Source organism: Cetorhinus maximus, unplaced genomic scaffold, assembly GCF_964194155.1.
Source record: "Cetorhinus maximus unplaced genomic scaffold, sCetMax3.hap1.1 HAP1_SCAFFOLD_125, whole genome shotgun sequence".
Taxonomy (NCBI): Eukaryota; Metazoa; Chordata; class Chondrichthyes; order Lamniformes; family Cetorhinidae; genus Cetorhinus; species Cetorhinus maximus.
The window spans coordinates 53,118-76,904 of NW_027596127.1; the positions used below are offsets into that span (position 1 = coordinate 53,118).

Below are 23,787 nucleotides of genomic sequence, written 5' to 3' on the forward strand. Positions count from 1 at the left end.
AGGGTCCTCAGAACTTTCAACTGTCAAACAGGTTTGAGGTGCTCAAAACTTGTGTGGACGAAGGCTAGATTTGCAAGGTGGATGAGCACCATGGTACAGGAAGCCTTTCAGCGGGGGGAGAAAATACAAATGTAATTGTAGTAGGAGACAGTATAGCGAGGGGAATTGATACTCAATCCCCTTCAAAGAGCAAAGAATGAGAGTCCAGATGAGTGTGTTGTCTGCCCGGCGCCAGGGTTCAGGACATCTGCTCAGAGCTGGAGAGGAACTTGCAGTGGGAGGGGAGGATCTGGTTGTCGTGGTCCATGTTGGTACCAACGGCATAGGTAGAACTAGGAAAGAGGTTCTGCATCATCAGTATGAGAAGCTAGGCATTAAAATAAGGAGCAGAGCCTCTGCAAATTGACATAGGACAAATCAGATTAGGGAGATGAATACATGGCTCAAAGACTGGTGTGGGAGAAGTGGGTTCCGGTTCGTGGGGCACAGGCACCAGTACTGGGGTAAGTGGGATCTGTACCGTTTGTAAGGTCTACAGCTGAACTGTGCTGCAACCGGTGTTCTTGCGAGCCATATAATTTAGTTAATTGCTAAATTAAAGAAAGATTAGACTTTCCCTCAATTTAACCCTTAAACTCCCTCAGTCACCAAACTTCAACTGAAGCTCTCTACTGCACCCAAATACAGCACTCCTGTGCAGGCTAGAGAAGTAGAGAGGGTTTTAAACTAAGTAGTGGGGGCAAGGGATCAAATTTGGGAAGATGTGGTAAATCAAAGAGTTGAGTCAAGGCAAAAGATTGGCTGATTAACAGAAAGCAAAGAGTAAGCATAAATGGGTCTTTTTCAGGTTGGCAAGATATAACGAGTGGTATGACACAGGGATCAATGCTGGGACCTCAACGGTTTACAATTTTTATAAGTGACTTGGATGAAGGGCTGGATGGGATGGTTGCCAAATTTGCTGATGACATAAAGGTAGGTAGGAAGGTAAGCTCTGAAGAGAATGAAAGGAGGCTACAAAAAGACATAGGTAGGTTAAGTGAGTGGGTAACGATCTGGCGAATGGAGTATAATGTGGGAAAATATAAAATTATCCATTTGGCAGGAAGGATAAAAGAGAAGCATATTATCAAAATGGTGAGGGATTGCAGAGCTCTGAGATGCAGAGGGATCTTGGTGTCTTAGTGCATGAATCACAAAAGGATAGTATGGAGGTAGAGCAAGTAATTAGAGAAGCTAATAGAATATTATCATTCATTGCGAGGGGAATTGAAAACAAAAGCAGGGAGATTATGTTTCAATTGTACAGAGACTAATACCTGGAATGGGTGGGTTGTCTTCAAAACATAGAAAATAGGAGCGGAGTAGGCTATTCAGCCCTTCAGACCTTTTGATCATGGCTGATCCTCTATCTCAATGCCATATTCCCACTTTCTCTCCATACCCCTTGATGCCCTCAATGTCAAAAAATTTATCAATTTTTTTCTTGAATATACTGTGACCCGGCCTCCAAAGCCTTCTGTAGTACAGAATTCCACAGGTTGACCACCCTCTGAGTGAAGAAATTTTTCCTCATCTCAGTCCTAAATGGCCTGCCCCGTATCATGACACTGTGGCCCCTGGTTCTAGACTCCCCAGCCAGGAGAAACATCCTCCCTGCATCCAGTCTGTATAGCCCTGTTAGAATTTTATGCATTTCAATCAGATCCCCTCTCATTCTTCTGAACTCTAGTGAATACAGGCCCAGTCGAACCAATCTCTCCTCATACAACAGTCCTGCCATCCCTGGTATCAGCCTAGTGATCGTTCGCTGCACTCCCTCTATGGCAAGTATATCCTTTCTCAGGTAGGGAGACCAAAACTGCAGGTAATACTCCAGCTGTGGTCTCACCAAGGCCCTGTATAACTGCAGTAAGACATCCCTACCTCTGAACTCAAATCCTATTGCAATGAAGGCCAACATACCATTTGCCTTCCTAATTGCTTGCTGCACCTGCCTATTTACTTTCATTGACTGGTGTACAATGACACCCAGATCCCTTTGTACATCCACATTTCCTAATATATCACCATTTAAATAATACATATGTTTTTCACACTGAAGCATATAACTTCACATTTATCCATGTTATACTGCATCTGCCATGTGTTTGCCCACACACACTTGTCCAAATCGCCCTGAAGCCTCCTTGCATCCTCCTCACAACTCACAACCCCGCCCAGTTTTGTGTCATCAGCAAACTTGGAAAAATTGCATTTGGTTCCCCCATCCAAGGCATTTATATATATCATGAATACCTGGGGCACAAGCACTGATCTCTGCAGTACACCATTAGTTACCACCTGCCAACTGGAAAAAGACCCATTTATTCCCACTCTCTTTCCTTTCTGTCAACCAATTCTCAATCCATGCCAGTATATCACCCCCAATCCCATGTGCTTTAATTTTGCCCACTAGCCTCTTATGTGGGACCTTATCAAAAGCCTTCTTGAAATCCAAATACACCACATCCACTGGTTCTTCCTTATCTATTCTATTAGTTACATCCTCAAAAAACTCCAGTAGATTAGTTAAGTATAATTTCCGTTTCATAAACCCATGCCGAATTTGTCTAATCCCATTAATCCTTTCTAAGTGATCTGTCACCATGACTTTTATAATAGACTCTGGCATTTTCCCCACTACTGATGTTATGTTAACTGGTCTGTAATTCTCAGTTTTTTCTTTCCCTGTGTTTTTAAATAGTGGGGTTACATTTGCCACCCTCCAAACTGTAGGAACTGCTCCAGAGTGCATAGAATTTTGGAAGATGACCACCTATGTATCTACTATTTCCAGGGCCACTTCCTTTAGTACTCTGGGGTGCAGGATATTAGGCCCTGGACATTTTACAGCTTTTAACCCCATTAATTTCTCTAGCACCATTTTTTCACTAATACTGATTTTCTTCAATTCCTCCCTCTCACTAGACCCTTGGTTCCCTAACACAGAATCACATAGTGCAGAAGAGGCCCTTTGGCCCATCGAGTCTGCACCGACACATGAGAAACACCTGACCTACCTACCTAATCCCATTTACCAGCACTTGGCCCATAGCCTTGAATGTTATGACGTGCCAAGTGCTCATCCAGGTGCTTTTTAAATGATGTGAGACAACCTGCCTCCACCACCCTCCCAGGCAGCGCATTCCAGACCGTCACCACCCTCTGGGTAAAAACGTTTTTCCTCATATCCCCCCAACACCTCCTGCCCCTCACTTTGAACTTGCGTCCCCTCGTAGCTGCTCCCTATCCATCCTGTCCATGCCCCTCATAATCTTGGACACCTCCATCAGGTCGCCCCTCAGTCTTCTCTGCTCCAACAAAAACAACCCAAGTCTATCCAAACTCTCTTCATGACCTGAATGTTTCATCCCAGGCAACATCCTGGTGAATCTCCTCTGCACCCCCTCCAGTGCAATCGCATTCTTCCTATAATGTGGCGACCAGAACTGCACACAGTACTCCAGCTGTGGCCTCACCAAGGTTCTATACAATTCCAACATGCCTCGATTGATCAAGGCAAGTGTCCCATATGCCTTTTTCACCACCCCACTAACATGCCCCTCCGCCTTCAGAGATCTATGGACACACACGCCAAGGTCCCTTTGTTCCTCAGAACTTCCTTGTGTCATGCCGTTCATTGAATACTTCCTTGTCAAATTACTCCTTCCAAAGTGTATCACCTCACACTTTTCAGGGTTGATTTCCATCTACCACTTACCTGCCCATTTGACCATCCCATCTATATCTCCCTGTAGCCCAAGACACTCAACCTCACTGTTAACCACCCGGCCAATCGTTGTGTCATCCGCAAACTTACTAATCCTACCCCCCACATAGTCATCTATGTCGTTTATATAAATGATGAATAATAGGGGACCCAGCACAGATCCCTGTGGTACGCCACTGGACACTGGCTTCCAGTCACTAAAGCATCCTTCTGTCATCACCCTCTGTCTCCTACAACTAAGCCAATTTTGAATCCACCTTATCAAATTACCCTGTATCCCATGTGCATTTGCCTTCTTTATAAGTCTCCCATGTGGGGCCTTGTCAAATGCTTTGCTGAAATCCATATAAACTACATCAACTGCACTACCCTCACCTACACACCTGGTCACCTCCTCAAAAAATTCAATCAAATTTGTTAGGCATGACCTCCCTCTGACAAAGCCATGCTGACTATCCCTGATCAAACCTTGCCTCTCCAAGTGGAGATAGATTCTCTCCTTCAGAATTTTCTCCAATAGTTTCCCTACCACTGACGTGAGACTCACTGGCCTGTAGTTCCCTGGCTTCTCTCTACAATCCTTCTTAAATCGCGCAACCACATTAGCTGTTCTCCTGGAAAAACTCAGCAGGTCTGGCAGCATCGGCGGAGAAGAAAAGAGTTGACGTTTCGAGTCCTCATGACCCTTCAACAGAACTGAGTAAAATTAGGAGAGGGGTGAAATATAAGCTGGTTTAAGGTGAGGGGGGTGGTGGGAGGAGAGAAGTTGTGGGGGGGCGGTGATTGTAGGGACAAGCAAGCAGTGATAGGAGCAGATAATTAAAAGATGTCACAGACAAAGGATCAAAGAGGTGTTAAAGGTGGTGATATTATCTAAGAGAATGTGCTAATTAAGAATGGAAGGCAGGACACTCAAGGTACAGCTCTAGAGGGGGTGGGGTGGAAAGACTGACAGGGCATTACAGGTATAGATTTAAAAATAATGGAAATAGGTGGGAAAAGAAAAATCTATATAAATTATTGGAAAAAACAAAAGGGAGGGGGAAGAAACGGAAAGGGGATGGGGATGGAGAAGGGAGTTCAAGATCTAAAGTTGTTGAATTCAATATTCAGTCCGGAAGGCTGTAAAGTGCCTAGTCGGAAGATGAGGTGCTGTTCCTCCAGTTTGCGTTGGGCTTCACTGGAACAAGGCAGCAAGCCAAGGACAGACATGTGGGCAAGAGAGCAGGCTGGAGTGTTAAAATGGCAAGCGACAGGGAGGTTTGGGTCTTTCTTACGGACAGACCGCAGGTGTTCTGCAAAGCGGTCGCCCAGTTTACGTTTGGTCTCTCCAATGTAGAGGAGACCGCATTGGGAGCAACGAATGCAGTAGACTAAGTTAGGGGAAATGCAAGTGAAATGCTGCTTCACTTGAAAGGAGTGTTTGGGCCCTTGGACGGTGAGGAGAGAGGAAGTGAAGGGGCAGGTGTTGCATCTTCTGCGTGGGCATGGGGAGGTGCCATAGGTGGGGGTTGAGGAGTAGGGGGTGATGGAGGAGTGGACCAGTGTGTCCCGGAGGGAACGATCCCTACGGAATGCCACCGGGGGGGTGAAGGGAAGATGTGTTTGGTGGTGGCATCATGCTGGAGTTGGCGGAAATGGCGGAGGATGATCCTTTGAATGCGGAGGCTGGTGGGGTGATAAGTGAGGACAAGGGGGACCCTATCATGTTTCTGGGAGGGAGGAGAAGGCGTGCGGGCGGATGCGCGGGAGATGGGTCGGACACGGTTGAGGGCCCTGTCAACAACCGTGGGTGGAAAACCTCGGTTAAGGAAGAAGGAGGACATGTCAGAGGAACTGTTTTTGAAGGTAGCATCATCAGAACAGATGCGACGGAGGCGAAGGAACTGAGAGAATGGGATGGAGTCCTTACAGGAAGCGGGGTGTGAGGAGCTGTAGACGAGGTAGCTGTGGGAGTCGGTAGGCTTGTAATGGATATTGGTGGACAGTTTATCACCAGAAATTGAGACAGAGAGGTCAAGGAAGGGAAGGGAAGTGTCAGAGATGGACCACGTGAAAATGATGGAGGGGTGGAGATTGGAAGCAAAATTAATAAATTTTTCCAGGTCCCGACGAGAACATGAAGCAGCACCGAAGTAATCATCGATGTACCGGAGAAAGAGTTGTGGGAGGGGGTCGGAGTAGGACTGGAACAAGGAATGTTCCACATACCCCATAAAGAGACAGGCATAGCTGGGGCCCATGCGGGTACCCATAGCCACACCTTTTATTTGGAGGAAGTGAGAGGAGTTAAAGTAGAAATTGTTCAGTGTGAGAACAAGTTCAGCCAGACGGAGGAGAGTAGTGGTGGATGGGGATTGTTCGGGCCTCTGTTCAAGGAAGAAGCTAAGGGCCCTCAGACCATCCTGGTGGCGGATGGAGGTGTAGAGGGATTGGACGTCCATGGTGAAGAGGAAGCGGTTGGGGCCAGGGAACTGGAAATTGTTGATGTGACGTAAGGTGTCAGAGGAATCACGGATGTATGTGGGAAGGTACTGGACAAGTGGAGAAAGAAGGGAGTCAAGATAACGAGAAATGAGTTCCATGGGGCAGGAACAGGCTGACACGATCGGTCTGCCAGGACAGTTCTGTTTGTGGATTTTGGGTAGGAGGTAGAAGCGGGCCGTCCGAGGTTGGGCGACTATCAGGTTGGAAGCTGTGGGAGGAAGATCTCCAGAGGAGATGAGGTCAGTGACAGTCCTGGAAACAATGGCTTGATGTTCAGTGGTGGGGTCATGGTCCAGGGAAAGGTAGGAGGAAGTGTCTGCGAGTTGACGCTCAGCCTCCGTGAGGTAGTAGTGATGGTACTGAGCCACTCTTGGTAATTGGACATTGAAGTCCTCCCCCCCGCCAAGAGTGCATTCTGCACCCTTATCACCCTCAGAGATTCTCAACATGGAGGAGCACTGATTCATCAGCTGAGGGAGGGCAATACATGGTAATCAGCAGGGAGTTTCTTTGCCCATGTTTGACCTGATGCCGTGAGACTCCACAATCGATGTTGAGGACTCCCAGGGCAACTCCCTCCTGACTATATACCACTGTGCCACCACCTTTGCTGGGTCTGTCTGTCTGTCCTGCCCACAGGGGCAGTGCATACCCAGGGATGGTGATGTTTGTTGAATTCAAATTCCACCATCAGCCATGGCAGGATTTGAACCCGGGTCCCAAGAGCAGTATCCTCAGTCTCTGGAATACTAGTCCAGCAACAATACCACGATGACATCACCTCCCCCTAGTACATGAGTCACAAAAAGTTAGTATGCAGGTACAGCAAGTAATTAAAAAGGTTAATGGAATGCTATCCTTTATTATGAGAGGAATTGAACATAAAAGTAAGGATGTTATGCTTCAGTTATACAGGGCATTGGTGAGACCACATCTCCAATACTGTGGGCAGTTTTGGTCTCCTTATTTAAGGAAGGGTGTAAATGCATTGGAGATGGTTCAGAGGAGGTTTACTAGATTGATACCTGGAATGAGTGGGTTGTATTATGAGGAAAGGTTGGACAGACTGGGCTTGTATCCACTGGAGTTTACAAGAGTGAGGGGTGATTTGATTGAAGTGTATAAGATCCTGAACAGCCTTGACAAGGAGGACGTGGAAAGGATGTTTCCTCTTGTGGGTGAGTCCAGAACTAGGGGGCAATGTTTTAAAATTAGGGGTCACCCTTTTAGGACAGAGATGAGGAGAAATTTTTTCTTTCAGATGGTTGTGCGACTTTGGAACTCTCTGCCTCAGAAGGTGGTGGAGGCGGGGTCATTGAATATTTTTTAAGGTAGAGGTAGATAGATTCTTGTTAGGTAAGAGAATCAAAGGTTATCAGGGTTAGATGAGAATGTGGAAATCGAAACACAAGAAGATCAGCCATGATCTTATTGAATGGTGGAGCAGGCTCAAAGGGCCGAATGGTCTACTCCTGTTTCTATTTCTTATATTCTTATGAGTCTTTGGAGTTCTGTTCCTGAAAAGGCAGTGGAAGCAGAGTCTTTGAATATTTTTAAGGCAGAGGTGGACAGATTCTTGGTAAGCAAGGGGATGTTAGGTTATCGGGGGTACACGCGATGCAGATTTGAGGATACTATCAGATCATCCTTGATCTTATTAATTGGTGGAGCAGGCTCGAGGGGCTGAATGGCCTACTCCTGCTTCTTGTTTGTATGTTCATATCTCTGTGCCACTGATCGGTCCAGGCCACTCAGAGTCGCATGCACCCTGTGTATGTCAGTACACTGGGAGTAATTTGGGAGACACAGCAAAAATTCATCCCTAGGAAGAAGAAGCACACTAAAGGGAGGACGAGGCAACCATGGCTGACAAGGGAAGTCAGGGACAGCATAAAAGCTAAAGAGAAAGCATACAATGCGGCAAAGAGCAATGGGAAACCAGGGGATTGGGAAGTCTACAAAGACCAACAGAGGACAACTAAAAAAGAAATAAGGAGGGAGAAGATTAAATATGAGGGGAAACTAGCCAGTAATATAAAAGAAGATTGCAAGAGTTTTTTTAGATATATAAAGGGTAAGAGAGAGACAAAAGTGGACATTGGGCCACTGGAAAATGATGCTGGAGAAGTAGTAGTGAGGAACAAAGAAATGGCGGAGGAACTGAATAGGTACTTTGCGTCAGTCTTCACAGTGGAAGACACGAGTGACATCCCAAAGTTCAAGAGAGTTGGGGGGCAGAGGTGAGTATGGTGGCCATTACCAAGGAGAAGGTGCTAGGAAAACTAAAAGGTCTGAAGGCGGATAAATTACCTGGACCAGATGGATTACACCCCAGAGTTCTGAAGGAGATAGCTGAAGAGATAGTGGAGGCGTTAGTGGTGATCTTTCAGGAATCACTGGAGTCAGGGAGGGTCCCAGAGGATTGGAAAATCACTAATGTAACCCCCCTGTTTAAGAAGGGAACGAGGCAAAAGACGGGAAATTACAGGCCGATTAGCCTGACCTCGGTCGTTGGTAAGATTTTAGAGTCCATTATTAAGGATGAGATTTCAGAATACTTGGAAGTGCATGGTAAAATCGGGCAAAGTCAGCATGGTTTCATCAAGGGGAGGTCATGCCTGACAAATCTGTTAGGATTCTTTGAGGAGGTAACGAGTAGGTTAGACAAAGGAGAGCCAATGGATGTTATTTACTTGGACTTCCATAAGGCCTTTGACAAGGTGCCGCACAGGAGGCTGCTCAGTAAGGTAAGAGCCCATGGTGTGAGAGGCAAGGTACTAGCATGGATAGAAGATTGGCTGTCTGGCAGGAGGCAGAGAGTGGGGATAAGGGGGTCCTTCTCAGGTTGGTGGCCGGTGACTAGTGGAGTTCCGCAGGGGTCAGTGTTGGGACCACAACTTTTCACTTTATACATTAATGATCTAGATGAAGGAACTGAGGGCATCCTGGCTAAGTTTACAGATGATACAAAGATAGGTGGAGGGACAGGTAGTATTGAGGAGGCGGGGAGGCTGCAGAAGGATTTGGACAGGTTAGGAGAATGGGCAAAGAAGTGGCAGATGGAATACAACGTGGGGAAGTGTGAGGTCATGCACTTTGGTAGGAAGAATAGAGGCATAGACTATTTTCTAAATGGGGAGAGAATTCAGAAATCTGGAGTGCAAAGGGACTTGGGAGTCCTAGGCCAGGATTCTCTTAAGGTTAACTTGCAGGTTGAGTCGGTAGTTAGGAAGGCAAATGCAATGTTGCCATTTATTTCGAGAGGACTAGAATATAAAAGCAGGGATGTGCTGCTGAGGCTTTATAAGGCTCTGATCAGACCACATTTAGAATATTGTGAGCAATTTTGAGCCCCGTATCTCAGGAAGGATGTGCTGGCCCTGGAGAGGGTCCAGAGGAGGTTCACGAGAATGATCCCAGGAATGAAAGGCTTAACATATGAGGAACGTTTGAGGACTCTGATCTATACTCGATGGAGTTTAGAAGGATGAGGGGGGATCTGATTGAAACTTACAGAATACTGAAAGGCCTGGATAGAGTGGACGTGGGGAAGATGTTCCATTAGTAGGAGAGACTAGGACCCGAGGGCACAGCCTCAGAGTAAAGGGAAGATCTTTTAGAACAGAGATGAGGAGAAACTTCTTTAGCCAGAGAGTGGTGAATCTATGGAATTCATTGCCACAGAAGGCTGTGGAGGCCAGGTCATTGAGTGTATTTAAGACCGAGATAGATAGGTTCTTGATTGGTAAAGGGATCAAAGGTTACGGGGAGAAGGCGGGAGAATGGGGGTGAGAAACTTATCAGCCATGATTGAATGGCGGAGCAGACTCGATGGGCCGAATGGCCTAATTTCTGCTCCTATGTCTTATGGTCTTACACAGATCCTGCTCTCCAAGTGCTGCTCTATAGGATTCTGGCAGTGTATCCAAGATTGTCCAATGATGCTTTGTCACTGACAGTGGCTGTTATCTCAACCCAGGCCTACTTGGTTTGTATGGATGGCTCTCCCTCATCGCTTCCAGCGAGGCAGGCAGGTAGTGCAGGAATTCCCCGAGGATATCTCACTCTCTAACTGCTTTTCCATTTTGGATACTGGTGAGCGAGATGGTTCCTCAGAGGACTGTAGCAAGAGCCAAATTTGTGGCACCACAGGTGACTCAGCTGCACAGGAGGGGAGGAGGAAGAGTGGAAGTGCTATAGTGGTAGGGGATTCCATAGTTAGGGGAGCAGACAGATATTTCTGTGGCCATAGCCATGACTCCAGGATGGTATGTTGCCTCCCTGGTGCCAGGGTGAAGGATGTCACAGAAAAGCTGCAGGATATTATTTTGGGGGAGGGTGAACAGCCAGAGGTCATGGTCCACATTGGGACCAATGACATAAGCAGGAAAAGGGATGAGGTGCTGAAAGCAGATTTTAGGGAGTTAGGAAGGGAATTGAAGTTTTCTTTCTTTTTCCACACACTAACTTGCAATAAGTATTTAAACACTGGGCAAAATTTTAAATACTTACTGCCTCAAGCTTGCACACACCACTCCAAACATTGAAGGCAAAAAGCAGCACTTCCTTCCTCCACTGCATCAAATTTCCACTCTCATTAAATTCCCAACTTTGATACTCTGTTTACAATACATTCTGTTAATGACCAGCATTAGGGTACCATTGATATAATTTACTTGTTTACATCGTTCATTTCTCTATATTCATAGAACATCACATTGTTTGTTATATAATTTGGTAGGGAAATTATTGGAGAAAATTCTGAAGGAGAGAATCTATCTTCACTTGGAGAGACAAGATTTGATCAGGGATAGTCAGCATGGCTTTGTCAGATTGAATTTCTTGAGGAGGTGACCAGGTGTGTAGATGAGGGTAGTGCAGTTGATGTAGTTTATCTGGATTTCAACAAAGCCTTTGTCAAGATCCCACATGGGAGACTTATAAAGAAGGCAAATGCACATGGGATACAGGGTAATTTGATAAGGTGGACTCAAAATTGGCTTAGTTGGAGGACAAAGGGCGATGACAGAAGGACGTTTTAGTGACTGGAAGCCAGTGTCCAGTGGCATACCACAGGGATCTGTGCTTGGTCCCCTATTATTTGTTATTTATACAAACGACATAGATGACTATGTGGAGGGTAGGATTAATAAGTTTGCGGATGACACAAAGATTGGCCAGGTGGTTAACAGTGAGGTTGAGTGTCTTGGGCTACAGGAAGATATAGACGGGATGGTCAAATGGGCAGATAAGTGGCAGATGGAATTTAACCCTGAACAGTGTGAGGTGATACACTTTGGAAGGAGTAATTTGACAAGGAAGTATTCAATGAATGGCATGACACTAGGAGGTTCTGAGGAACAAAGGGACCTTGGCGTGTGTGTCCATAGATCTCTGAAGGCGGAGGGGCATGTTAGTGGGGTGGTGGAAAAGGCATATGGGGCACTTGTCTTTATCAATCGAAGCATAGATTACAAAAGTAAGGAGGTCATGTTGGAGTTGTATAGAACCTTGGTGAGGCCACAGCTGGAGTACTGTGTGCAGTTCTGGTCACCACATTATAGGAAAGATGTGATTGCACTGGAGGGGGTGCAGAGGAGATTCACCAGGATGTTTCCTGGGATGGAACATTTATGAAGAGAGGTTGGATAGACTTGGGTTGTTTTCGTTGGAGCAGTGAAGACTGAGGGGCGACCTGATCGAGGTGTACAAGATTATGAGGGGCATGGACAGGGTGGATAGGGAGCAGCTGTTCCCCTTAGGAGAAGGGTCAGTCACAAGGGGACATAAGTTCAAAGTGAGGGGCAGGGGGTTTAGGGGGGATGTGAGGAAAAACTTTTTTACCCAGAGGGTGGTGATAGTCTGGAATGCGCTGCCTGGGAGGGTGGTGGAGGCGGGTTGCCTCACATTCTTTAAAAAGTACCTGGATGAGCACTTGGCACGTCATAACATTCAAGGCTATGGGCCAAGTGCTGATAAATGGGATTAGGTAGGTAGGTCAGGTATTTCTCACGTGTCGGTGCAGACTCGAGGGGCCGAAGGGCCTCTTCTGCACTGTGATTCTGTGATTTTGTGAACTAGAAAAAATAAATTCATTTAATTATCAATTCCTGAATATAAAAATTATAAGTCTTACAATCATAAAACCATAAATATTGGTTTGATCTGGTGGGTTTTTTAATTATTCCATATTACAGGACACAAGGAATCTACCTGAAGTTTGCTGACCATTTCCTCAAACAACTTTCGAGCTTCTGGGCTGTCAGGATCTTCAAAGTAATCGACTATACCAATGTGCACCACAATCGATTTTAAACTGCGACAGACACCTTGGAAAGGAAGAACAGTCATAGTTATCATGAGAGGTACAGATCATACCTTAAGGGACTGGGTAGCCAGAATATTCCAACAGTTTCATTGTGCAGAAACAGAGAGAGATTCAGACAGAAAGACAGCTAAGAGATAACAAAAACTGAAAGTGCTGGAAAAACTCAGCAGGTCTGGCAGCATATGTGGAGAAAGAAACAAAGTTAACGTTTTGAGTCCAAAATGATGTTGAAAAGAGGGAGAGGGTCAGTTGGAGCAAAAGAGAAGGTAGGGATAGGTGCTCTCACTATTTCTGTCATTGGACTGCTGCAATGTTTCAATTTTTGAATTCCAATGCAAGCTTGAGGAACAGCACCCCATTTCAAATTACACACTACAGCCTTCTGGGCTCAACATTGAGTTCAACAACTTCAGACCATGAACTCTGTCCTCCATTTTGTCCTGGTCAAGTAGAGAGGCTCTGTATCATGGCCAAAACTATCCAACCCAACTCCATTGCCATTAACATGAGCACAAAAGTGACATGGGTGTTTTTCAAAAACAAGTTTTACTTGTAAATATTTCACATTACATTGGTTTCACTTTACTCAAGTATGCATTATTGTTATTTGTTGAGACTAACTCAGGCAGAAAGGTAAATGTACTGGCACAGCTCATGGTTAGCACATATCGATGGTTACAAGGTGTTAGGGACATTTCCCTTATTGTGGAAGAAACAATGTTATGTTTTTTTCACTCTTTATTGAAAGTTCATGTTAGCGTCCAGTGTTACTCTCTCCACTCTGTTGGACATGGCTGAACTTACAGGCTCGGCTGGCCCTCCCTTCTACGCAATCCAGGCAGATTTCAGGCTGGAAAATGTAACTCCACTATTTAAAAAAGGAGGGATGGAGAAAACAGCAAATTTCAGACTGGCTAGCCTAATATCAGGAGTAGGGAAAATGCTAGAGTCTATTATAAAGGATGCTAAAAAGACCACTTAGAAAATATCAACGGGATTAGGCAAAGTTGGTCTGCACTTGAGTGCTGATTTGGCTGCAGTTGAGTGCTTCAGTTGGTGTTTGTGACTGAGGGAGTTTAACGGTTAAATTAAGGATTAAATTTTATCTAAAGTCCTATCTTTTTTTAATTTAGCAATTAACTAAAAATTGCTGTTAGGGTTGGAAGAAGGTGAGTTTTATTTCAGCCTTAAAACAGGTTCATACAGGCTCTGCTTGCAGCTGTAACTAGTTAATTAGATACAAAAACAAAAAGTGCTGGAAAAACTCAGCAGGCCTGACAGCATCTGTGAAGAGAAAGATAGAGTTAACGTTTCGAGTATGACTCTTCTTCAGAACTAAAGAGCAGTAAAAATGTCGCAAAATAGATACTGTTTAAGGGAGGTGGGACAAGTGGAGCTGAATAGAAGGCCAGTGATAGGTGGAGGCAAAGGAGAGATTGCAAAAGATGTCATAAACAAAAGGTCGAAGGGGCGTTGATGGTGGTGATACTGGCTAAAGGAGGTGCTATTGGTGACATGAAGAGTAGAAAGCAAAGTGAACAAGTGACAGATGGCCCTAGTGGGGGTGGGGTGGGAGGAGGGGATGGTGTGAGAAAAAAGATCGAAATAGGCTAAAAGGTGGGGATAAAACAATGAATGGAAATACATTTAAAAAATAAATAAAAATAGGTGAGAAAAAAAAATATATAAAAATTAAAAAATAAATATTTGAAAAAAGGGGATCGAAAAGGGGTGAGGATGGGGGAGAGAGTTCATGGTCTGAAGTTGTTGAACTCAATGTTAAGTCCGGAAGGCTGTAAAGTGCCTAGTCGGAAGATGAGGTGCTGTTCCTCCAGTTTGCTTTGAGCTTCACTGGAACATTGCAGCAGGCCAAGGACGGACATGTGGGCATGAGAGCAGGGTGGAGTGTTGAAATGGCAAACGACAGGGAGGTCTGGGTCATGCTTGTGGACAGACCGAAGGTGTTCCGCAAAGCAGTCACCCAGTCTGCGTTTAGTCTCTCCAATGTAGAGGAAACCGCATTGGGAGCAACAAATGCAGTAGCTAAACTGAGGGAAGTGCAACTGAAATGCTGCTTCACTTGAAAGGAGTGTTTGGGCCCTTGGACGGTGAGGAGAGGGGAAGTAGAGGGGCAGGTGTTGCACCTTCTGTGATTGCATGGGAAGGTGCTGTGGGAGGGGGTTGAGGTGTAGGGGGTGATGGAGGGGTGGACCAGGGTGTCCCGGAGGGAACGATCCCTGCGGAATGCCACCAGGGGGGGTGAAGGGAAGATGTGTTTGGTGGTGGCATCATGCTGGATTTTACGGAAATGGCGGAGGATGATCCTTTGAATGCGGAGGCTGGTGGGGTGAAAAGTGAGGACAAGGGGGACCCTATCATGGTTCTGGTAGGGAGAGGAAGGTATGAGGGCGGATGCGCAGGTATGGGTCGGACACAGTTGAGGTTGTTCTGTCTTTCTCTCTACAGATGCTGTCAGGCCTGAGTTTTTCCAGCAATTTTTGTTTTTGTTTCAGATTTCCAGCATCCGCAGGACTTTGCTTTTATCGTAGTTAATTAGATAACTGGCTTAATCAGGTTTTCAGAGGCTAGGTTCAGAGAATATAAAGGTAGGCTATCTTATAGTGCTGACTTTGTCTGCACTGGAGTGCTGTCTTTGGCTGCAGTCGAGTGCTTCAGTTGGAGTTTGGTGACTGAGGGAGTTCATGGAGGAGGTGCTCTTTTCTTTTCCTACCTTTTCTCAGAAAGAAAAGCGGCGGCTTTGGTAAGTAGGACCTGGGAGTAAATTAGAAAAGTGTGATATTTTTAAACAAGTTGCTATACTTGTATTTAACTGAGAAATGCCAGGAATAAGGGAAATTTAGGGCCAATATAATGAATTAATATAAATAGTCCAAAGTAGAATAAAGTTAACGTAAGGGAAGTAGAGTTAAGACATGGCAGGGCATTTCAGTCGAGTGGAATGCATGTCCCGTAATATGTGCAAAGTCATGGAAGCTACCGGTGTCCTAGATGACTACATGTGCAGGAAGTGCTGTCAGCTGCAGAAACTTGAGCTCTGGGTTTCAGAGCTCGAGCAGTGGCTGGAGTCACTGTGAAGCATCGCGAGGCTGAGAGCTATATGGATAGCACACTCAGGGAGGTGGGCACACCGCAGCTTAAGGGCCTGGAGACAGAAGGTGAATGGGTGACCACCAGGCAGTCCAAGATAAGTAGGCAGGTAGTGCAGGAGCCCCCTGGGGTTCTGCTCACAAATTGGTTTTCCGTTTGGAAGCTAGTGAGGCCACTGATTCCTCAGAGGAGTCCAGTCAGAGCCAAGTTTGTGGCACCATGAGCGCTTGTTTGTACAGGAGGAGGGAAGAAGAAAGGAAGAGCTATAGTGATAGGGGATTGCCATGAATAGATATTAATGTCTATAATGTTATTGGAAATTATTTTTTAAATAGAATTGTAGTGGGGTGTGTGCCTGTGTGTGTCTTAATTGGATTAAAGCTAGCTAGTCTGAGCACTATGATGTACAAAAAGGAGTAGGTTTGAGATGGTAATTAGATAAACATGGAGAAGTTTAGAAACATAGGTGTCAAGGGGGCAATTTGTATTTTTAAATAAAGCATTCAAAAAAATGAGTAAAATCTTATACCCAGCTGGGAGACACCAAAAAATGTGGTTATATTAATAATAAAATTAGTGGAATGAAAATATTATTGTTAGAAGATATGATGTTAAAAGTCTCGGATACAATGGAAAGTTCGCATTCAAAGGGAAGCTAAGTATAAACAGAAAGGAGTTTGTGTGTGCAAGTCAGAGGAATTTAAGATCTAACCAGCCTGTAAGCTTACAACTGTGTCTGCAAAGAAACCAAATTGCAAGGAACCTCATTTTGAATTTGTAAGGTCAAATGTGCTTTGCCTGGTGTCTGTTTAAAATCTATGGGCTATTGTTGCCTTGGTGAAGATTTATCTGGGAGGGATAATTTGGGGATTTGTTTAAAAGTTATTATGGTAGTAATTTGTAGACATGTGCACGTGTTTAATTTGTTGTTAAATTAATAAATGTTGAAATTAGTTTTATATAAAAAACCTTTTAAGGCTTGGCGGTTTTATTTCTGAATTCTGAGCTGCATCTCGAACATACCCAATTGAAAATATAGGTTATGACAGTTGCTCAAATTTCCCTCTGGGATTTAAACAACTCAGCCTTTGCCAACTACTGTGTCATAACAGGATTCATTGGTTAGGGGAGCAGGCAGGCATTTCTGTGGCCGTAGACGTGACTCCAGGATGGTACGTTGCCTCCCTGGTGTCAGTGTCAAGGATGTCACAGAGCGGCTACAGGACATTCTTCTGGGGGAGGGTGATCAGCCAGAGGTTGTGGTCCACCTTTGTATCAATGACTTAGGTAGGAAGGGGGATGTGGTCCTGCAATGTGGAGCTAGGTAGAAAATTAGCAAGCAGGACGTCAAATGTAGTAATCTCTGGATTACTCTCCCAGTGCCACATGCCAGTGAGTACAGAAATAGGAGGATAAGGTGGATGAATGCATGGCTGGAAAGATGGTGCAGGAGGGAGGGCTTTAGATTCCTGGGACACTAGGACTGGTTCTGGGGGAGATGGCACCTGAACAAGCCCAATGGGTTGCACCTGAACAGAGCCGGGACTGAGTTCCTTGCGGGTCATTTTGCTAGTGCTGTTGGGAGGGCTTTAAACTAACTCGGCAGGAGTGTGGGAAGCAAGAGAAAATATTAGAGAGGAATACCAGGGTGCACAAAATACTGGGAGGGACAGATAGCACTAGTATAGAGAATAGTAAGTTAATAGGTAAAAAAGGAGATTGAAATTAAGACAAAGAAGAAAAAGTGTGCTTATGACAGGTGTCAGGTAGAAAATACAATTGAGAACCAAGAGGAATAGAAGATTCAGAGGGGAGGTGAAAAAGCACATTCGAGAAGCGAAGAGAGATTATGAAAAAAGACTGGCAGCCAACATAAAGGGGAATCCCAAAGTCTTCTATAGACATATAAATAGTAAAAGGGTGGTAAAAGGAGGAGTAAGGACGATTAGGGACCTAAAAGGTAATTTACACATGGATGAAGGGGCCATGGCTGAGGGATTAAATGAATACTTTGCATCTGTCTTTACCAAGGATATAGATGCTGCCCAGGCCATGGTGACAAACGAGGAAACTCTGAAACTAGAAGGATTCAAAATTGGCAAGGAGGAAGTGTTGAATAGACTGTCGTTACTTAAAGTTGACAAGGCACCAGGACCAGATGAGATGCATCCAATTATATTGAAGGAAGTGAGATTAGAAATTGCAGCGACACTGGCCATAATCTTTCAGTCTTCCCTAGGCTCGGGGATGGTGCCAGTGGACTGGAGAATTGCAAACATTACTCCCTTGTTCAAAAAAGGTTGTAAGGATAAACCCAGCAATTGCAGGCCAGTCAGTTTAACTTCAGCGGTGAGCAAGATTCTAGAAACAATGATTCGGGATACAATTGGTAGTCACATGGAAAAATATGGGTTGATAAGAAGAGCCAGCATGGATTTCGAAAGGGGAAATCACGTTTAACTAACTTGCTGGAGTTTTTTGAAGAGGTAACAGAAAAGGTCGATGAGGGTAATGCTGTTATGTGGTGTACATGGACTTTCAAAGGGCATTTGATACAGAGCCACACAACAGGCTTGTGAGAAAAGTTATTGCTCATGGAATAAAAGGGACAGTAGCAACATGGATGCAAAATTGGCTGAAAAATAGGAAGCAGAGAGTAATGGTGAATGGATATTTTTCGGGCTGGAGGAAGGTTTGTAGTGGAGTTCCCCAGGGGTCAGTATTGGGACCCTTGCTTTTCCTGCTATATTAATGATCTAAAATTTGGTGTGCAGGGGACAGTTTCAAAGTTTGTGGATGATACGAAGCTTGGGAGTGTTGTGAACTGCGAGGAGGACAGCGTGGAACTTTAAGAGGACATAGACAAGTTGGTGGAGTGGGCAGATAGGTGGCAGATAAAGTTCAATGTGGAGAATGTGATGCATTTTGGTAGGAAGAACATGGACAGACAATATAAAATAAGGGGTAAAATTTTGAAGGGGGTGTAGGAGCAGAAAGACTTGAGTGTTTATGTGCATAGATCATTGAAAGTGGCAGGACAGATTGAGAGAGCAGTTAATAAAGTATATAGTACCCTGGGCTTTATTAATAGGGGCTTAGAGTACAAGAGCAGGGAGGTTATGCTAAATTTATATAAGACACTCATTAGACCTCAGCTGGAACATTGTGTACAGTTCTGGGTGCCACATTATAGGAAGGATGTGAACACATTGGAGAGAGTGCAGAAGAGGTTTACAAGAATGGTTCCAGGGATGAGAAACTTCAGCTACGAGAATAGATTGGAGAGATTGGGACTGTTCTCCTTGGAGAGAAGAAGGATAAGAGGAGATTAGATAGAGAAGTTCAAAATTATGGGCTGGACAGAGTAGATAGGGAGAAGCTGTTCCTGCTCGTAAAAGGATCAAGAACGAGAGGGCACAGATTTAAAGTGATTTGCAAAAGAAGCAAATGTGAGGTGAGAAAAAGCTTTTTCACACAACGAGTGGTTCAGGTCTGGAATGCACTGTCTGGGAGTGTGGTGGAGGCAGGTTCAATCAAGGCATTCAAGAGGGCATTAGATGGTTATTTGAATAGAAACAATGTGCAAGGTTATAGGGAAAAGGCAGGGCCAGGGCATTAATGCTCATAAGAACATAAGAACAAGGAGCAGGAGTAGGCAATTCAGCCCCTCGAGCCTGCCCCGCCATTCAATACGATCATGGCTGATCTCATTTCGGCCTCAACTCCAATTTCCCACCCTCTCCCCATAACCTTTCAACCCGTTACTAATTAAAAATCTGTCTATCTCCTCTTTAAATTTATTCAGCATCCTGGCATCCACTGTGCTCTGAGGTAGTGAATTCCACAGATTCATGACTCTTTGAGAAAAGTAATTCCTCCTCATCTCTGATTTAAATCTACCACACCTTAGCCTAAAACTATGGCCTCTCATTCTAGAATGCCCCAGAAGGGGAAACATCCGCTCCACGTCTACTTTGTCTATCCCCTTTAGCATCTTATATACCTCAATTAGATCGCCTCTCATCCTTCTAAACTCTAGCGAGTATAAGCCTAAACTGCTCAATCTCTCCTCACAAGACAAACCCCACATCTCTGGAATCAATCTAGTGAACCTCCTCTGAACCACCTCCAGTGCAATTACATCCTTCCTCAAGTAAGGGGACCAAAACTGTGCACAGTACTCCAGGTGCAGTCTCACCAATGCCTTGTACAGTTGCAACAACACTTCCCTATTTTTATACTCTATTCCTTTAGCAATAAATGCCAAAATTCCATTTACCCTCCTTATTACCTGCTGTACCTGCATACTAGCTTTTAGTGATTCATGCACGAGGACACCCAGATCCCTCTGCACTGAAGCATTCTGAAGTTTCTCTCCATTTAAATAATAAGTCGCTTTTTTATTCTTCTGACCAAAATAGATAACCTCACACTTATCCACGTTGAATTCCATCTGCCAAATTCAGGCCCATTCACCTAACCTGTCCGTATCCATTTGTATCACAGAATCACACAGTGCAGAAGAGGCCCTTCGGCCCATCGAGTCTGCACTGACACGTGAGAAACACCTTACCTAGCTACCTAATCCCATTTATCAGCATTTGGCCCATAGCCTTGAATGTTATGACGTGCCAAGTGCTCATCCAGGTACTTTTTAAAGGGTGTGAGGCAACCTGCCTCCACCACCCTCCCAGGCAGTGCATTCCAGACCATCACCACCCTCTGGGTAAAAAAGTTTTTCTTCACATCCCCCTTAAACCTCTTGCCCCTCACCTTGAACTTATGTCCCCTTGTGACTGACCCTTCAACTAAGGGGAACAGCTGCTCCCTATCCACCCTGTCCATGCCCCTCATAATCTTGTACACCTTGATCAGGTCGTCCCTCAGTCTTCTCTGCTCCAACGAAAACAACCCAAGTCTATCCAACCTCTGTTCATAACTTAAATGTTTCATCCCAGGCAACATCCTGGTGAATCTCCTCTGCACCCACTCCAGTGCAATCACATCCTTCCTATAATGTGGCGACCAGAACTGCACATAGTACCCCAGCTGTGGCCTCACCAAGGTTCTATACAACTCCAACATGACCTCCCTACTTTTGTAATCTATGTCTCAATTGATAAAGGCAAGTGTCCCATATGCATTTTTCACCACCCCACTAACTTGCCCCTCCACCTTGTAAATTTCTTATTTCTTCATTGCAACTTACTTTCCCACCTATTTTGGTGTCAGCTGCAAATTTAGCTATAGTACCTTCTATCCCTGAATCTAAGTCATTAATATAGATTGTAAATAGTTGGGGCCCATGGACCAAACCCTGTGGCACCCCACTAGTTACAGCTTGCCATCCAGAAAAAGACCCATTTTTCCCGACTCTCTGCTTTCTGTTGGTTAGCCAATCCTCTATCCAAGCTAATATATTACCCCTAACTCCGTGTGATCTTATCTTGTGTATTAATCTTTTGTGCGGCACCTTATCTGGAAGTCCAGATATACTACATCTACAGGATCCCCATTATCCACTTTGCTCGTCACATCTTCAAAGAACTCTAGCAAATTAGTCAAACATGATTTACTCTTCATAAAACCATGCTTCATTTGGAGAGCCGGTGCAAACACGATGGGCCAAATGGCCTCCTTCTTTGCTGTTAAAATTCTGTGATTCTATGATTCTGATTCTGTGAAGTTAACCTGGATTTATGAAAGGGAAATCGTGTTTGACAAACCTACTGAGTTTTTTGAGGACGTAACTAGCAGAATAGATAAGGATGTGGATGTGATATATTTGCATTTTCAGAAAACTTTTGATAAAGTCCCATATAAGGGTGAAAAATTAAAGCACATGGCATTGGGGATAATATATTGGCATGGATTGAGAATTGGTTCGCAGACAGGAAGCAGAGAGTAGGAATAAATGGGTCTTTTCTCAGAGTGGCAGGCAGTGACTAGTGGGGTACTGCAGGGATCAGTGCTTGTGTCCCAGCTATTCACAATATATATCAATGATTTGGATATGATTTGTAATATTTCCAAGTTTGCTGACGACATGAAACTTGGTGGGAATGTATGTGATGAGGAGGGTGTTAAAAGGCTTCGAGGCAATTTTGACAGGTTGAGTGAGTGGCCAGATACATGGCAGATGCAGTATAATGTGGATAACTGTGAAGTTATCCACTTCGGTCCGAAAAACAGAATGGCAGAGTATTATTTAAATGATGATAGATTGCGAAATGTTGATGTACAAAGGGACCTAGTTGTCCTTGTACACCAATCACTGAAAGCAAACATGCAGGTGCAGCAAGCAGTTAAGAAGGCAAATGGTATGTTGGCCTTCATTGCGAGAGGACTTGAGTACAGAAGCAAGGATGTCTTACTGCAGCTGTACAGGGCCTTGGTGACACCACACCTGGAGTATTGTATGTGCAGTTTTGGTCTCCTTATCTTCTTTTTTTATTCACTTACGGGATGTGGGTGTCGCTGGCTAGGCCAGCATTCATTGCCCATCCCTAGTTGCCCTTGAGAAAGTGCTGGTGAGCTGCCTTCTTGAACCGCTGCAGCCCATGTGGTGTAGGTACACCCACAGTGCTGTTAGGAAGGGAGTTCCAGGATCTTGACCCACTGACAGTGAAGGAACGGTTATATATTTCCAAGTCAGGATGGTGAGTGACTTGGAGGGGAACTTCCAGGTGGTGGTGTTCCCATCTATCTGCTGAACCTTGTCCTTCTAGATGGTAGTGGTCGTGGGTTTATAAGGTGCTGTCTAAGGCGCCTTGGTGAATTCCTGCAGTGCATTTTGTAGATGGTACACACTGCTGCTACTGTACGTCGGTGGTGGAGGGAGTGAATGTTTGTGGATGTGGTGCCAATCAAGCGGCTGCTTTGCCTGGAAGGTGTCCAGCTTCTTCAGTGTTGTGGGAGCTGCACTCATCCAGGCAAGTGGGGGGTATTCCATCACACTCCTGACTTGTGCCTTGTAGATGGTGGACAGGCTTTGGGGAGTCAGGAGGTGAGTTACTTGTCACAGGATTCCTAGCCTCTGACCTGCCGAAGAAAGGATATGCTTGCCATAGGGGGAGTGCAGCGAAGGTTCACCAGACTTATTCCTGGGATGGCACAATTGTCATATGAGAGAGATTGGGCCAACTAGGCCTGTATTCACTAGAGTTTAGAAGAATGAAAGGAGATCTCATTGAAACGTATAAAGTTCTGACAGGGCTGGACAGACTGGATGCAGGGGTGACGTTTCCTTCCTCTGGGGGTTCTAGAGCAAGTGGTGATAATCTCAGGATACAGGGTAGACCATTCAGGACTGAGATGAGGAGAAACTTCTTCACTCAGAGGGTGGTGAACCTATAGAGTTCTCCACCACAGAGGGTTGTGGAGGCCAAGTCACTGAATATATTTAAGAAAGAAATAGATAGATTTCTGGACTCTAAAGGCATCAAGGGGCATGCGGAGCGGGATTACAGCATTGAGATAGAGAATCAGCCATGATCATACTGAATGGTGGAGCAGGCTCGAAGGGCCAAATGACCGTATTGCCGATATCACTGTCAGCGGGGATAATTGAAATGTTCTCGGTGAATTCAAAGTCCTCTAAGGACTCTGCCAACCAATACCCTTTTGTGTGCTACCAGCCCAGTACTGACAGCACCCTTTAGGCCCCTCATTTTCTTACCTTGACTGACTGTTCCCATCACCCCTCCCCCACCACACCCAGGACATCAAGCCATTCCCACTTCACTCCTCCATGCACCTGACCCTATCCTCTTCCCTCCCTTAGATCCCTCTTCCACTCTTCCATATCCCTGACTCCACTCCATACTGCCCCCACTCCATACTGACCCCCCCACTCCATACTGACCCCCCCACTCCATACTGCCCCCACTCCAAACTGCCCCCACTCCATACTGCCCCCACTCCATACTGACCCCCCCACTCCATACTGCCCCCACTCCATACTGCCCCCACTCCATACTGCCCCCCACTCCATACTGCCCCCACTCCATACTGCCCCCACACCCCCCGACCACTCACTCATCCTTGCTGGTCCTGAGCAAGCTGCCATTCTCCTGCTACTCTCCTTTGTGTG

General features: G+C 45.2%; 1 protein-coding gene across 2 annotated transcripts in view; it reads right to left on the reverse strand.

Moving 5' to 3' along the window:
• The window catches only part of fbxo41 (F-box protein 41), a 262,069-nt gene that overhangs the window by 840 nt on the left and 237,442 nt on the right, over positions 1 to 23,787 (reverse strand). For both annotated transcript variants that reach the window (XM_078534849.1, XM_078534847.1), the window contains one exon: positions 12,473 to 12,588. In XM_078534849.1, the coding sequence (XP_078390975.1) occupies positions 12,473 to 12,588 (116 nt within the window). The remainder of the gene's footprint in view (positions 1 to 12,472; positions 12,589 to 23,787) is intronic.